This window comes from Tachypleus tridentatus, chromosome 9 (assembly GCF_004210375.1).
Source record: "Tachypleus tridentatus isolate NWPU-2018 chromosome 9, ASM421037v1, whole genome shotgun sequence".
Classification (NCBI taxonomy): Eukaryota; Metazoa; Arthropoda; class Merostomata; order Xiphosura; family Limulidae; genus Tachypleus; species Tachypleus tridentatus.
The window spans coordinates 126221683-126238174 of NC_134833.1; the positions used below are offsets into that span (position 1 = coordinate 126221683).

The following is a 16492-nucleotide window of genomic DNA, read 5'->3' on the forward strand; positions in this document are numbered from 1 at the left end:
CCATAAAACACCAATCAGTCAATAACTCTGGAACTTAAGTTGAATTGAGCTTGTTATGTTTCCATTAATACCTTTCTGTCATAGTTTCTTGGTTTCTTAATTATTCTGAGTTGTTGAACACTGCAGCCAAATTCTTAACATGATGAGATAATGATATACCTGCAGCAATCCAGAAAGGTGCTGTATCACAGATGGAACAAAATTTATGATAATAGTTGCAGACCAAATGTATTTTCATATTTCATATTTAGGCCTGGTTGTTACAGTGTGTGTGTGCCACGGGTTTGAATCCCATTACCAATATGCTTACCCTTTTAGCTGTGTGGACATTATAACGTGAAAGGCAAGCCTGCCATTCATTTAAATTACTCCAAGAATTGGCAATGGGTAGTGTTGATTAGCCACTTTTCTTATAGTCTGTTATTTCTAAATTAGACTTGGTTAATGCATATAGTGCTTGAGTAGCTTTTTTCAAAATTCAGCAACAAAAAAACAACAACTTTATTTCAAAGATATTTGAGGATAGAAATCTTGGACAGATGCAGAGAGAAGTAGTGTCACTGGTCTGATTCTCAAATTAACAAATATGTAAAAAAAGTTTTATTCTGTCATTAATATTTTTTCACTGTTATTTATTTTGTTATAATCTTTCTGTTCTTGTTGATTTCATTTTGTACAGCATTAATGTCATTTTCTATCATTAAGTCTGTTTTTCATTGATATATTTTTATACTATTGACTACTTCAGTTTTGTTGTTTCCAGTAGCTTCTTCATCTTTAATCACTTTTATTTTTTATTTTAATTCTTTTTTAAACCATATTTATGTTTTTAATTTCTTTTAGTTTGCATTTTTCTCATTTTGTTGTTGCTTTCTTTTAATTTTCTGTAAACTTATTTTTGATCTTCCTTTAGTTTCCTATAACTTTTCCCAGTTTCCTGTCTTAATATTTTCTTGGTTTGCTTTTAGTAGCCTATTTCTTTACTTCTGGTCTTCTTTTAATTCTGTTTTTCCACTGGTTCTTCATCTCCAGCAAATTTTCGATTTCTCTTCTAGTATGTGTCATCATCTTGAATTTTAGTGTATGTTCTATTTTATTGTTACCAAAGTAATCCCACTACTAATGCTAGTGTTGTAATGTGTTTAAATATTTGGTAAAAATAATGCAAAGCCCAATTCATGTAACAATAAAGAAAGCAATATATTTCTTCAACTGGAATTATAATGTCCTTGATAGGCCTAACTTACCAATAAAATTAAAAATATTTAATTATTCACTGACTGGTTGTTTCTCTAACCAACTGATTAACTGTGGTGTTTTTATACATTATTGGCTTTTCCAAATCCATAAAAATTCAAGACATCACATCGTGACAATGGAAACTTCTATGTGTCATCACTGCGTCATATCATAATTCTTTCTAATAAGCAGTATAGAGTTCCTGAATCAAAATATTAAAGGCATAGTCCACAATAATTTTCAAAAGTAAGTAAATGATGCTTATTTTCCACCAATCACAGACCTGAGTAGTGTTTTATATTAATAATGTATGCTGCCTTTCAGTTTTATGCTGTACTAAATACTCACTATTATCCAACAAGTAGACAATATAATCAAGATACTAAGGAAAAAGTATCTCTTTCCATAAATAAATGGACAGCTCAGTAACTTTGAATTTACAAATCCTTTATATGCAAAAGGTAAGCTCTCTATGATGTAAATTCAACTCCAGATGTGTTTTTCAAGAAGGATTTAACAAATTTTAAAAGGTGGATGATTATAGAGAATTATCTCCATTGTATTTAATACTAAAAGCTTAACAAATTGTTGGTGTATCCCAAACAGCATTCTCTAACTACCAGGTGTGATCACAACTGTCACTTGTTGAAATCTGTTTTGAAACACAAGAAGGAGATAGGTTTACCAAAAATGTGTTTAAAGTTTAGGGTTTAGTGTCAGTAACCAATTTCTAAGAAGGCTGTTATCAGTTACTTGTGGCATATTATATGCAAGCCATACATTGTAATAAGAATGGATGTTCATTAGTGAAATACTGTTACAGTGAGAAAGGTTATGTTTTCATCAGATAAGAATGCATATGTATTATGTGGATGGAGACAGCCCAAAAAGGCGTACATATTGTGATTGCCTTGCCAAATTGAATTAGTATTTACTGAAGGATTGTGGTGATGCAGAACCTATGAAACATTCTTTTTGAGATGGGAATATTAAATTATATTAACATATTGGTATTCAAAACTTATTAATTATAACATTCAAACATAAGATTGTATAATGAAATAGAATCTCCTTACGTCAGACAATATTTTAGTTTCAAACAGCCAGTAAGCCAGTAAAGAAACAGAGAGCTTTGTGTTTGAAAGACAAGCAGATAACTGCAGGGTTTAAAATTGTGAGAATTTAAAATGTGTAATTTAGTAAAGGATGTAGCTGTACAAGTAAACCTGCTGTTTAAGCTTGATTTATGAAACTAGAGTTTAAAAATCAAAGTATATGCATTTATTCACATCCAAACTCACATCTAAGTCTGCCATTCACTTTCTTCAACTTTGGGGTGTTAAGAAAGATTTATCTCCTTAAGGTGATATTTCAAGTCCAAGAATGGTCAGATAGTTGCACAAACACCATAAAAAGCCTGAGATGTTTAGATTAGTATGAGCTACTATTTGAGTAAAAATCAGAATTTACTCTCCAAGTATTAATACAGTGGCACTTCAATTAATGATTGAATAATCCAGCACTTCGAATATGCAGATCATTTATAATCTTGCCTTCAAATCTATACATTATGTATAAAAAGGCAAGTCACCTCTGACATGTTCAGCCTGGTATGTTGTGGAAAATATTTGAACTTCTCTGCAGGTCATATGTATATTCACTAATAAATGTCAAGAGTTTGTGTATATAAAAGCAAGTGCTCTTTACTGTGTTAGGCCCAGCATGGCCAGGTGGTTAAGGCATTCGACTCATAACATCCTGGGTTTGAATCCTTATCACACCAAATATGCTCATCCTTTCAGCTGTGATGGCATTATTATATGATGGTCAATCCCACTATTCATTGGTAAAAAAAAATAGACCAAGAGTTGGTGGTGGGTGGTGATGACTAGTTGCCTTCCCTCTAGTCTTACACTGCTAAATTATTGATGGCTAGCACAGACAGCCTTTGAGTAGCTTTGCACAAAATTCAAAACAAACCAAACCTTTACTGTGTTTCAGTTTAAGACATTATATCTTGTGTGGTGTTAAGATAGGTTATGTAAATAAAGTTTCCACCTGTAATATCTTTATATTCATCTGATAGTCACATGGAAGTACATTGTTTGAAAATTTTAGCATTATTTTATGATATTTACTTTTTTTTTCCAAAATGTTTTTAGAATCATGTTTTCGAAATCAGTTATGTTTATATTAAAATGAAAAGTTTACTTTATAAACAAAATATTATAGTTTATTACAATTTCTATAGCAGCTGTATAAGAATAAGTTATAACTTTTCATGCATAAAATAATGAGTTAGATTATTAAACATTGTTTCAATTTCGTTTGGTATTCAGTTGAATATTTTGGTTTGTGGTTTTGAGAACTTCAATAAATAAAGTTTCTCATCTCTTACAGAAGGACTAATGCAGCTTCTCCAAGACATGGGCTGGGCAAGGCTCTACATTGGACATTATTGTTGTAAAAAAGCTATAGAAATTCTTAATTCTCTTCCCCCTCAGCACTATAACACAGGATGGGTGTTGGCTACTTTAGGCAGAGCATACTTTGAACTAGCAGATTACAGCCAGGTAAGAACAACTTAAGCTTTTTACTCAATCAAAGAGTGAGAGATAATAATGTACTATTTTTATGTTGATTGGTGGTAGTTAGTGTTTTATGATATGGAAACCTAAAAATTCAATGTTTTGTAAAGGTATGAAATTTTGTATAGCATTCCTTTAGCCAATTCTTACTTTTAATAACTGCCACATTGAGCTAATCTAACATCTTGATGTGGATCCATTTTGGAAAGGCTTAGGTTGTTTTGATTAGACATAAAAGATCTTTGACATTATATTTGAAGTTTAGGTTGCTGTATCAGACCCATGACCTGACCTGAGACCACGAAAGTCAGCATGGAAAAGTTAACATGAAATGATATAGCAGCGAAACATGCTTGAATTGTTTTAGATCTGGTTGTAAATGGGATGTTTTAAGTGTACAGATAAAGCTAAACCTTGGGTCCATGTTGGATTTGGAAAAAGCTTTTCAAAGATAGTCTAGTAGATCTGACACATCAATTCAATAGATTACTGCATTGATAATGAAACAAAATAACAGTCACAGTAGTGTTGTTATCTTCAACAAGAGGAATTTAAGTGGTACATAAGAAATTATTAGTTTTAATATTTTGTGCATCTGATGGTACAGTAAAGTTCAAAGATGCAGTGTTGAACTTGAAGCATGATGCATTATGAAATGATTTTAATGTGAACTTTCAAATTAAAAATGTCATTGCAATAAGAGTAAATACAAGAAGGATGGTATAATACATGGTATGGTATCACCATTGTATAATCCATATTGATTTCATAATATCATATTATGATTTATATTTTGTTGTTGTTTTAAAAAGTTGTATTGAGCTTTAATCATTAGGATCAATTGAAATAACCCTAAGTTACTGGTTTTGGGAATGGCTCCCTCACCTTCTGTTGACCTTTTTCGAGGCTCAATACTAATAGATGTTGGTCTGGTTACTGTAGCAGATGTTAAAATAATTTCTGTATACAATTTTTGAATGTATAAACTTTCTTTGTAGGAACTTGTCTACCTTTATCTGTAGACGAACTAATTATTCCTTTTTATTATTTGGCTTGTTACATCTTCTAACAAATGGCTTTTACATGTACTATCATAATTTTTCCAGTTTGCAATAGGTGTGTATGTTATGCTTTTTCTAAACATGAATGCTAAGGGTAATTAGATATTATCAGATGTGTAAGTTTTGTGTTGCCCGAAGAAATACTTCCTCCGTTAACAGTTGCATTCATTCTGATGTCTTCAATGATACTTTATTTCCCAACTGTGTAATTTCCAATGTAACATGTTACTGTGAAGGACAGTATGGAGATTTTTAGACCATACATCTTGTAAGTATATTTTGTTTGAAATTTACGTGAGTTTTGTTTACTTTAAACTATGTATTCCTCTTGTAGCAAATTATAGTCACTGATTTATTCTGCTAACCATATGTGTTCTTCTAGTGTATTTAATGGGTTTGTTAAACAATTTTGTAAGAAACAAGGTTATGCTTGTTCATTATATTTGAAATGTTTTCTTTTTTGTTTGTTTTTCTCATTATTATTATATAGTCTATCTAGAGTTAGATGAACTAGCAGGACAGTTTTGTAACTTTTGTTTGTTTTGTTTTTTTGAGTAAGTGGAGATGCTTGTATAGTTGATTATTTAAATATTTATACTTTAAAAATGAGAAAGTACTGTGGGTTAAATTCCTTAAAAGCTGATGATATAACTGATTTATTATGAGTTAAAATAAGCTGTATAATATTTGAGCTAATAACAAAGCTTAAAAACAGAGTAAAATTGTGTTAATGTAGCTGGAATGAAAAGTAAAATGTATCATAGCATTTTTTGTAATATTCCATTTGAAGTTGTAGTTTTATCAATAAAACAATTGTACAGAGAACATTTTATTAGCTTAGTCCCATGATTAAGAATTCACATCTTGATGAATTGAATATCATTTAAATTTGAAGTGTTATTTTTCAAGGTGAAACTTATTCACACAAAAGCTATTTTCTCTTGGCATTTTTCTCAGAGATTTGTATGCTAAAAGCCTGTAGGCAACTCTCACGTGAGCTCACAAAATTTATCATGATTTTTGCTACTGCATGATGACGTTACATTGCAGCAAAATATCTCCACCAATAGAAAAGTGACACAACCTTCCTCCACACTAACTGCCTTATTACTTTTGCACTTGTATTCTTCACTCTATTACTCAGCACTGAACACATCAAACCTGTATTTTTTCTTTATCAGTGTAGCAAGTTTGTGACAATGAGGGAACTTATATTCCTCCTACTCCTTTTTTTCCTTCAGACTATAAAACTCGCACAGGTTATGAAGGAACAATGTGAGATGTGGTTAGGATAGTGGGTTTTCTTCTACTGCCAGGTACTTAAGCTTCAGACCCTAATTCATTTTGTTTGCCATTTCTTGACCAATTCTGTATCTACAAAATTACACCTGTACCTTTCAGTTTCCCTACTTCTTAATCCTTTGGTTTTTGTCATTCTGCAACCTCCCTTTTGAGATTCTCACATTTGGGATTGCCCTTGCCATTTTAGGGATAAAGGAAAGGACATTTGGTATTGGTTTCACCATCTAGTACCTAATAATTTGGTGTTTCCCTGATCATTTACCACACTTCATGGCCTTCATATCTGTACTTCAAGTAAGAGGCACCCACTTTGCTCCAGTTCATTTTGTAGGTGTTTTTCATTCCCTTCACCTCTCAACTATACTCCTTACCCTACAACTTTCCTGCTAACTCACATTCTTGTTCTAGAGTTTTTGGGAATGGATACTCGTTTTTGCTAGTTTTTTTTGTATCACAGGCTGAAGCTGCCCATTACCTGTACTTACTTTTATCAGTTGTTTGTACACCACCTTCAACCCTACTCTCCATCACTATAACTCTTCTTTGTCCTTCATTCCCTGTCATTTGTTTCCCATTTATCTTTCTTACCTGGCATCATATCCATTTTATTTATTAATGCTGTTTCCATCAAATATGTTCCTACAAGTCATAGTTTGGGTGTCTGTGGTCACATGTTCTGTCCACGCTCAGTTGTTTCTACTTTTTGTCCATGCACTTTTTAATGTTTCTCTTCTACCCCTTATTCCTTCTTTTGTATTCTTCCTCCCCTCCCATCCTTGTTAAACATTTCTTTGGAACTGTGTTGATCATCACTTCTTTCAACTCCTTACTCCCAGTTGATCTCTTGTTGGCTGTGATGGCATTTTCAGCTCATCTTTGGTTAGAAATGGGTCTTCTTGTCACTGAAGTTAGAGCCTGTTCATTTCATTCTGCATGCACAATTTCTTACTTGATGACCATGGCTTCATGCAGACTACTCTTCCTTTAGTTCACACTCGTATGCAACTCCTCAGTAGTTTTTTTCTTACCCATTCTAATCTTTATATGGGTAGCTGGACTGATTCCCTATCACCACCTGTCTTCTGTTACCTTCACTTAAACTGGGTGTACACCTCTTCACATATATTCCCTCCTATGATTAGGAAGCATCTTTGACAGTCTGTTTTCCATTTAGAACATGGATCTATCTTAGGTCCTCATCCCATATTCATGTGCCCAACTTTCTGGATAATGACAATGAGTGCATGATCATTTTCTTACTTCTTATAGTGGCTCATTCTATTAGGTTCTATTTTAATGGCTCATTGGACGTTCCTCAGTGAAACACTATTCGGTGATCGGATCCAGAACTCCTTACTTTCAAGCTTCATCAGGTCAGTTTCCCACATGCCTTATACTGGTTACTATGAACTGGGCTATGGACTACCTCTCTTAGCCAAGATAGAACTCTTTTTTTCATACAATGTCTCTTCTCCAAGAATGTTTGTTAGGGGAGGTATTTTGAGGACTCTACTTATTTTGCATAACTATCCTATCAGTTACATGCATCGTCTCTTCTGATCATTTGTTATACATACCTCATCACTGGCTGTCACTACCTGGTCTGGTATTTTACTTTTTATAAGGTGCACTCATCATTCTTGCCATTCCTTTTTGTCCTGGCTAGTGAACATCTTCATTTTCTCTTGGCAATACCCTCTGGCTGGCTTTCATTGTCATGTGCACATAGGTTTTGTTTAGTCCATTGCTCTTTACCATGACTTACTAATCTGATAATTCTTTCCTTTTCAGGTTCTTTCTACGTGGTTCTTCTACCCAAGTGGGAGCAAGACTTTCAATGTTTGGTCCATCAGACACATCCCCCTTCCATTTTCCGGTCTTGTTTTTCAAGTTTCAAATGTCTGCTTTGCTGGTTATTGTATGGCCTTGACCACCTCTATTTGCTGGCTTGTTAATACAAGGTGTTTATTCCCCTGTGCTCTTTCCATCTCATTTCCAGTCCCTCCTTGCCCTGCTTCTGTGCTTGACTGTGACCTTGGTGTCATCCTTTGCACTTTCTACAATCTCATTCTTGCCAATTGCAACCTGCAACTTTTGCTGCTTTCTTTTCTGAAATATTTCCATTTTTTTCTCACTTATGGTCACTATTGTTCAAATCTTTTTGGCAGTAACTCATCCTGTACTCTTAACATCTTCCTCATGGTCTTCTTTTTCTCTTGATGTTCAGCTACTCATTGAGGAAGACCTCTGCTCTTTTCCTTTCTCCAGTCCTTCTCTTACACTCTTCTATGGTCACTGGAGCCCAGAGAGATTTTTCTGTCTGGTTTGTGCCACCTGTTAGCAGGTGATCAACAGAGTCCAAGTGTTTCTCCTAGTCTCCCCACCTACAAATTCTCCCTTCTTTTCTTTGAATGGAGCAGAGAAGACCCTTATCTTTAACTAGTTCCTAACCACTGGGAGTGGTGGACCATGAAGAACTATCTTTGATTGGAACAGAATAAGTGGGAGCTGGGCAGAAGGTGCCAATTCAGCAGGAAGTGGGGAGGTGGTGACACTGTCAGTGTAGCACAGGTCACCCTTCATATGCTTATATTGTGCTCGCATTTCCTATCCTACCACTGCCCAGATATTGGCTCTTGGGCAATCTGGTATTGGATCGGTATAGGACTAGCCCAAATATGTCCACCAGTGTTAGATATCAGTTTGCAGGTGGTCTGGGTTGGGATTGATATTGGACAGACTCTCCCAAGTCCTCACACATGATTTGTAGGGATTCTCCTCTCACTGCAGACCAGATGAAACATTCTTGACACTGAATGGTTTTAGACCAGACTCATGTTATTGACCTACCATGTTTGCATCCACACTTCCTACCATTGCCTAGATATCGGGTTTCTGGGGCTTGGTGTTGGTTGTGTACTCAGTCTGCACACATGTGCCTATGCTGGATTGTTAGAACAGAAGCTACTTTTCACATATGCTTTTTGAATATAGGTGAAGATGGCTGGTATTCTTCTTTACTGTGAGTTGGAAGACACATATCTGATGTCATATGGTTTTGGATTGGAGTTGACCTATGACCTACTGACTACCAGCAGTCATCTCCTGTTCAGTGGAATTGAAGTGTGCATATAAATATTGTGCCCTCCTTTTGCATGGGTTGTATTAAAACACATTGTGGAATGTAATCAGTGTTGGTTCAAAAACTTTGGTAGAGTTAGTTGTGATGAGCACTTGGTACAGTGTGAAAGTGTCCCAGTTGTGCTACACACATTAGCTTGCCTTGAGCTTTTGTGTACAAGCTCTAAGATTGTCATATTCTGCATTAAAAATTATAACTTAATTAAAATTTGCCTGTATATAATTCTTTGAATATGATAAAAGTTATCATTTTACTTAGAATTGCAATTGGTATAATTGGTATTGCAATTGGTAGAGAGAGAGATAGAGAATTGCAATTGGTATAATTGGTATTGCAATTGGTAGAGAGAGAGATAGAGAGAGAATTGCAATTGGTATAATTGGTATTGCAATTGGTAGAGAGAGAAAGAGAACATTCACCGTAATGTTCCTAATTTAAAACTATAAATAAGAAGGGAAAGCTTCCTTTCTTTACAAATTAACTGTAAGACAAAATTAAAGGAATTTGTCTGGAAAGATCCATGAATAAACATTGTATAATTTGTGGTAAAACAAATATAAATACCAAATATTCACTAAGTAGCTCAAATAGACTGGTGTTACTTATGATTTAACTTGTCCTGTTTTTATATTTATGCATTTTTTGGTGAACGTATAACTAACTTTGCAGATTCTTTACAGCATATAATCATGTTTTCTTTGTTACTAAATCTTTGAAAGTATTTGGTGGATGCTGAAAAAAATATTTTTAGGAAATTAGCATTTGTTAACTTTCTCTTCAGATATTATAAGTAGAATATAAGAAAAAAGGAGCTTTATGAACATTATGGCTGAAAAATTAAATGTACTGTAGTTAATCCATCTTAGTCATTTTTTTTAATTATGTTGATCTAGAAAAGAACTACTAATCTTCTGAAAATCCTACTTAAGAATGTTTGTATCCATTATATATTTTGTAAAATTTCATTATTCATAAATGAAAGTATTGTGTGCATTTATTTTATTCCAACTTTTAAGACAAATTTAAGGAAGTGTCTTAGCGTAGCAGGTGATACTGTAATTTTAAACTAAGCTTATATCTTCTGAGATAATACTTCAAAATTGAAATGACGTATCTGAACTTCTTTATTAGAATCAGAATTAATCTTGCATCTTATATATGAAAACTGAAGTGAGTTGGCTTTACTTTTCCACTAGCTTCAGAACTAAATTCATATTCTAAGAGGTAATACTTCAAAATTGAACCAGGTATCTGTACTTCTCCATTAGCACTAGATTTAAACTCAAATCCTATGAAGCAATACTATTAAATTGAAGTGTATGGCTGTAACATGAAAAACTTCCTCAAAAAAAAAAAAATGTTTGAATTTGTCTACTTTATATAATAGCTTCAAAGACTTGTACTTTTTTGTTTTTATGCAACTAACAGGATAGTAATGATATATATAATAAATCTATTGTTGCTAAAAATTAGTTCAGAACAGAGGAATTAAGTTATTGGTCCATACTTCTAATAATATTACTAACCTTTACATTTAAGTTTCAAAAGTATTATTAATTATTACGTGAGTATTTTCACATAATAAATTTATAATTGGTACTGTTTGTTGTTTTTTGTTGGGGCCGGGGCTAGTAAATACAATACCCTAAGTTGTTCATGTATCATGTGAGAGATAAATTCTTCATGAAACTTTGTAGAATGGACAGCCTATTGTGGAGACACAAGTATAGAGGGTTTTTCGAAAGTCTTCCATCTTTCGTCTTCAAAACATCGTTCTCTACACTTTTGTCTCCACAACAGACAGTTGCCGTCTATTTTACAAAGTTTCATCATGAACACTCTGTCTGAACAATCTATCAAAGAATAGATCATTAAAACTTTTTCCTATATCCCACATTAATTAAACCAATTTTTGATCTAGCTGTAACCATAGAGAAACAGTAATTTCCTTTCAAAAGGTACTTGTTATCTCACCGTATTATTTTAGGGGGAAAAGTATCCCTTTATTTTTTTTAGATATGAATAAGCAGAATGAAATAACCTATTTTTATTATTATCACTTTAATTCAATTTGAAAAAAGCATATTAGGAAGTATCAGCCATAAGAACCTTTTGTTACAACAAAACTTGGAAAGAAGAGATGGCCCCATAAGTTTTATAAAATACCCCAAATGGAAGAAGTAGCACACAAAGTTTTATTGCCTTCTAAATGACTATTTCTACTGTGTAAAGAAAATTAGCTTTCATAAAAAAAATCTTACCATTAATGTCAGCATTATTATGGTAGAATGTGGCATATTAAACTTGGCAGAAGTTAATCTGAATAGTAAACCATTCTACTGATGAGTGAACCCATTGAATTAAAAGATAGCTTTCATCAGTTGAAACCAAAACTTCATATGAGTGACTTTTCCTTTACCACTGAAAGTTTAACATTGTTTGATCTCTAACTAAAACAAAAGCTGAAGAACTGATTTTGGAAATGGAGAAACTATATTGGTGATTGTTTTAATTCATTTTGTGGTAGTCACTCATATAAGACATGGTTATGATCCTTTTCATATTTAACTCTTTGAATTATATATATGTTATTGACAGCAGATGAGAGTGATAGCTGTAAACTTAATATTATCATGTAGATAGTTTCATAACCATCCAGTTTTTTTTTCATCTTCTTTTACTCAGTGGATTGATTTCAGAACTTGTTTATTACTGCAATTTGAAAGTATTTATGTTATGGTCTTTATACAGTGTTGAAGTTCATTATTAGTTAATTTAAATAATTTAAGAAACTTTTTCTTAAATCTAGTCATTAAATTCAAAGTAAAAGAAAAAATATTATTTATTTCACTGAACTTGCAGGCAGTAAAGATGTTCCAGGAAGTTCGAAGGCTTGAATCTCATCAACTTCAAGGAATGGAATACTTCAGTACAGCCCTGTGGCATTTGCAGCAAGAAGTATCACTGTCTGCTCTTGCTCAGGAACTAATTGACATTAATAGGGAATCCCCAGAGGTATATGAAACTTGCTTCCTAATACATAGCAAAACATTTAAGAATGAGCATGCATACTACATTTTATAATTGTGTTTGTACACTACCTGTTTCAGTATTATTAATTTTATTTATCACAAGATAAATTATTATCTAAGACCTTTATGAAGTGATGTCCATCAGTGAAATTACTATAGCATCTCAAGCTTAAGATGTGTCCTTGTTTTCAAAACAATGTTGTTGTTTTTACATCATTCAGGACTAGAAACATTTTCAATTGATTACTTTCCTACTTCACATTATTTCAAGGTCTAATTGTGTAATATGTTAACTTCTGTATCAGTGCTGTTTGAAAATATTTATATTGTGTTTTCAGATTTTTTAAAAAATTCATTATTGTTTTATTAAAGTGTTTAAAAGTATCTTTTGAATCTGGTTAAAAAGAAGCTAAGGGCTAGAAATTGTTTTTCAGAGGAAGTAATTTTATTCATTGTTTTACAACAATCACAGCTATTATTACCTTGGAGATTGGCTGTTCCAATGATACTCATGTATCAGAGAAATTAGAAGAACTATAAATTACACTATTAAGAAACATCAAGTTGACATAAAGCATCTTGATGTTTCTTAATTACCTCTCATGGCTGAATTCAACTACAACACCAGTTATATTAATTGGGACCCATTATAAATCTCCATTTACATTTGGGTCTAGGAAATAAATATTAAAGATTCTTTATTTACCTCCTTTTTTCTTTGTCATCTTATATATATACAAGTATTTATCTTCTGTCTTTAAATTTTTAGAGTTCACTTCTCTCGATGAACTACAGTAACTAGGGTTGTATAATAAAACAGCAGCAATCCTTAGGTAAACTACAGTCAGTTTGAATTGTGGTGAGAAAGATAATAACAACTGACCTTATAGAAGTTTCAGCACAAAAATAGAGACATTACTAAATTTCAGAAAATGTATTCTATAAGTTCATTTCTAGTACCAACCATTTCCCCTACATGACTCGGGTTATTTCTAAACCACCCTTACTGTGTGACCACTGACCATTAACTTTAAATAAATAAAACTCAGCCACTCATTAACAAGTTTATGAAATAATTTCATATTCAGTTACTTATAATAATTACTTGAAACGTATGGTGTATTTATGTAGTGTAATACTTTGTCTTTTTTGGGGTGTGTGGCATGTAATTTCTACACATTCTAGGCTTAGATCTAACCTTATATCAAACAGTGACACCTGTCAGCCACACAAGCAAAGAGTGATTACCCACATTATTATGCAACAGTATATTGGTTTTTAATAGAAATCTGTTTTGAATTATAGAGTGTGTTATAAGAATTCATACTGATATGCTCCCAAATGTTTCAGCAGTATGTCTGTGGACTTACAATGTTTGAAATCTGAAATCTGTTTTGATTTTTAGCTTATCTAAAAATGAACAAAGAATACTACTATAAGATTTTAAAACATTTTAAAAGTATTACTTTAAGAGTTTATTATGTAATTATTGAGGTTGTATTTTTACATATTTGTTATATTTATTATTGTAATAATCTCCTGTTGAGAAAAGAGACAACGTATCAGTTTTCACCCTAGATAGATTCCAAAACTTCTATCAGCTGTAAGAGGTTGAGCTTGTTTGTTATCAATACCTTTTCCAACACTAATTATTTACAATTACATTATATTGTGCACAGTTGGTGGGATTCTTATACATTTATACATGAATAATCACACTACTTGTAACTTATAAATACTTTTATTTTTACATATTGTTAATTCACATTCAACATTAAAAAAGCTTTAAAATTTTATTTCAAACTTTAAACGAGAGGTTTAGTGAAACAAAACAAAAATAGTCATTTCTAACCATCACATGCTATCACCTAATATCTAGTAGTACTCTTTACACACAAAATTTTTGTATTTTTCATATTTGTACTTATATTGTAAGTTACTTCTCATAGGCATGTGCTCATGAATTACTTAAAATAAAATTATATAAAAACCCTATAACCCAAGTGATTTCAAAAGATGGACCTTTTTTCTTCAGTAGTAAAATGATTACCATTTATGCCAAATTTTCTTATTCGTAGAAAGAAAACACGTCTTTAGTGAAATATACAAAACGAAAATATTTAGGCAGAATACATTTAACATGTTTTGTAAAATAGCATCTGGCCATTCCTTTTCTCATTTAGTTGAATGGTTATCTCTATTTTACACATATGTATGGGCCTGATTCGTTACAGTAGGTGTTTGCAATTTGTTGGTCATTCGCTTCTTCATCGACGTTGATGTCTTTGTATGTTTAATGTTCACCCTGTAGCTTTAAGTGTAATAGGTTTGCATCTTCAATGACAGAAACACTATATTTTGGTTCTGCATTTATGACAATCAGATCTTCATTGTCTATCTGAGCCTCAATCTGTGTCAATCTGTCCTTAGGTCTTCTTCCCTCTCAGAGTACCTTTTCAACAGGTTGGCATGAAAACTGTTAGTCTTCCTGTCTACTTCCATCCTATCGTCCATTGTCTTGACCATTTACTACTCTTCGAAATATCTTTATCACTGCACTGCAAAACGAGTCTGTTGTCTGTGGGTAGCAGAACCATTATCTTCTTTCTGAACTTGAAATGCCAATTCTTGCTCTCATTGTCGTAGATGTGCATTTGAGTGCCTTGAGCTGCATGCAAACTTTCTTGAGATACTTTACAGATCTTTTCAGTTGGTGTTTGAGGTCTTATACATACTGACATGTGTTCCTCACTTCTGGCTCTTCTTATCCTGCCCACAGATTTTTCAGAATCAGCATCATACCTTGTACTGTTCATCCATAAAGTAACTCAATGGGTAAAAATTCTTTACTTACTTCTAGAACTCATCAGTAAGCAAATAATACTGCTTGCAGGTGTCTGTCCTCGTCACTGGTCTCTCCTGAGACATCTTTAGCATTTTCTTTAAGGCTTCATTGACTCTCTCACAAAGTCCATTAAATCTGGATTACTTGGGGTGGTAAAGAGCTGCCTAGTACTGATGAATCTGCACACCTTTTACATCAGTTCTGAGGTAAATTGAGTCATTTTGTCACTCAAGACTTCTTTTGGAAAGCCTACTCTGCAGAACACTTCCAGGAGAACTTCTGCTGCTCTCACTGTCTCTATTTCCAACAGTGCTGTAGCATTTTATCATATTTCATATTTGATTACAACTGTCAGCATGAACCAGTTGCCCTTGCTAGATAAAGGTGCTAGTGGTGTGATCAAAGTCTGCAGCTATTCTGCTGAATGACTTTCCTTTAAGAGACATCTCTCCCATTGGTATCTTGTCACATCTAATGACCTCCATCCAATGGAAGTTGCTTGTAATTTTCTCTGCTGTTATCTTTGTTCCTAGGTGTCTTCCTGCAATTGATATGTAAGCCAACTTCATCACTTCAGTTCAATATTCTGTTAGTACTATAACTTTATTTCACTTCCCCAGTAGAACTGTCATGATATATGTGGTACAAAACTCCTTTGTGTCTTTATTCTGTGAGTCTCTTTCTCCTTTTTTCTTGTGTTCCAATTTTTCTGAGGCATTGTCCCATTTGGAGTTTCTGGAGTGCTTCCTTCAGTTTCCATAGATTTATATTTAGAATGTAACCTTTTGAGTTTTGTAGGAACTTGATTTCTTGCTTACTTTTCTTTTCTTGACCTCTCATGATGACTGCAGATGCCTCATCAGTCTCCTTTCTTTCTGGTTCTTCAAAACTTCTACTGCCTGTTGTATTGCCAGTTACCCAGTCATAAATAGGTTCATTCATACACATGACCTCAAGTTTTCTCATGTAGTATGGAGTGTGCACCTTTATTCTTGCTATTAAAAACTTTGTCATAATCTCATTAATTAACATACACACACTGATGTACCTTGCCCATCATCTGGTCATCAGATATTCTGGTTCTAATGGCTGCATCCAATGTCTCATAAGGCTTTTACTTTCTCTTCCTCAATATAGCATTCATCTTCTGACATGTTATAGTTTGTTGGCCACTCCTAATGCTTGTCACATACATCTGTCACTGGTGGCCCATTTGGTAATTTGAGTTGGCCATCAATTATGCACCGTTTAATCACGATGATAGCATTTCCTTCTCATAGTGA

The 16492-nt window shown here is 33.2% G+C and overlaps 1 protein-coding gene across 1 annotated transcript in view; it reads left to right on the top strand.

The window, feature by feature from the left end:
- The window catches only part of Cdc27 (cell division cycle protein 27), a 113814-nt gene that overhangs the window by 76224 nt on the left and 21098 nt on the right, over nt 1-16492 (top strand). Inside the window, exons 11-12 of the mRNA XM_076457093.1 lie at nt 3640-3812; nt 12195-12347. Coding sequence (XP_076313208.1) covers nt 3640-3812; nt 12195-12347 — 326 coding nt within the window. The remainder of the gene's footprint in view (nt 1-3639; nt 3813-12194; nt 12348-16492) is intronic.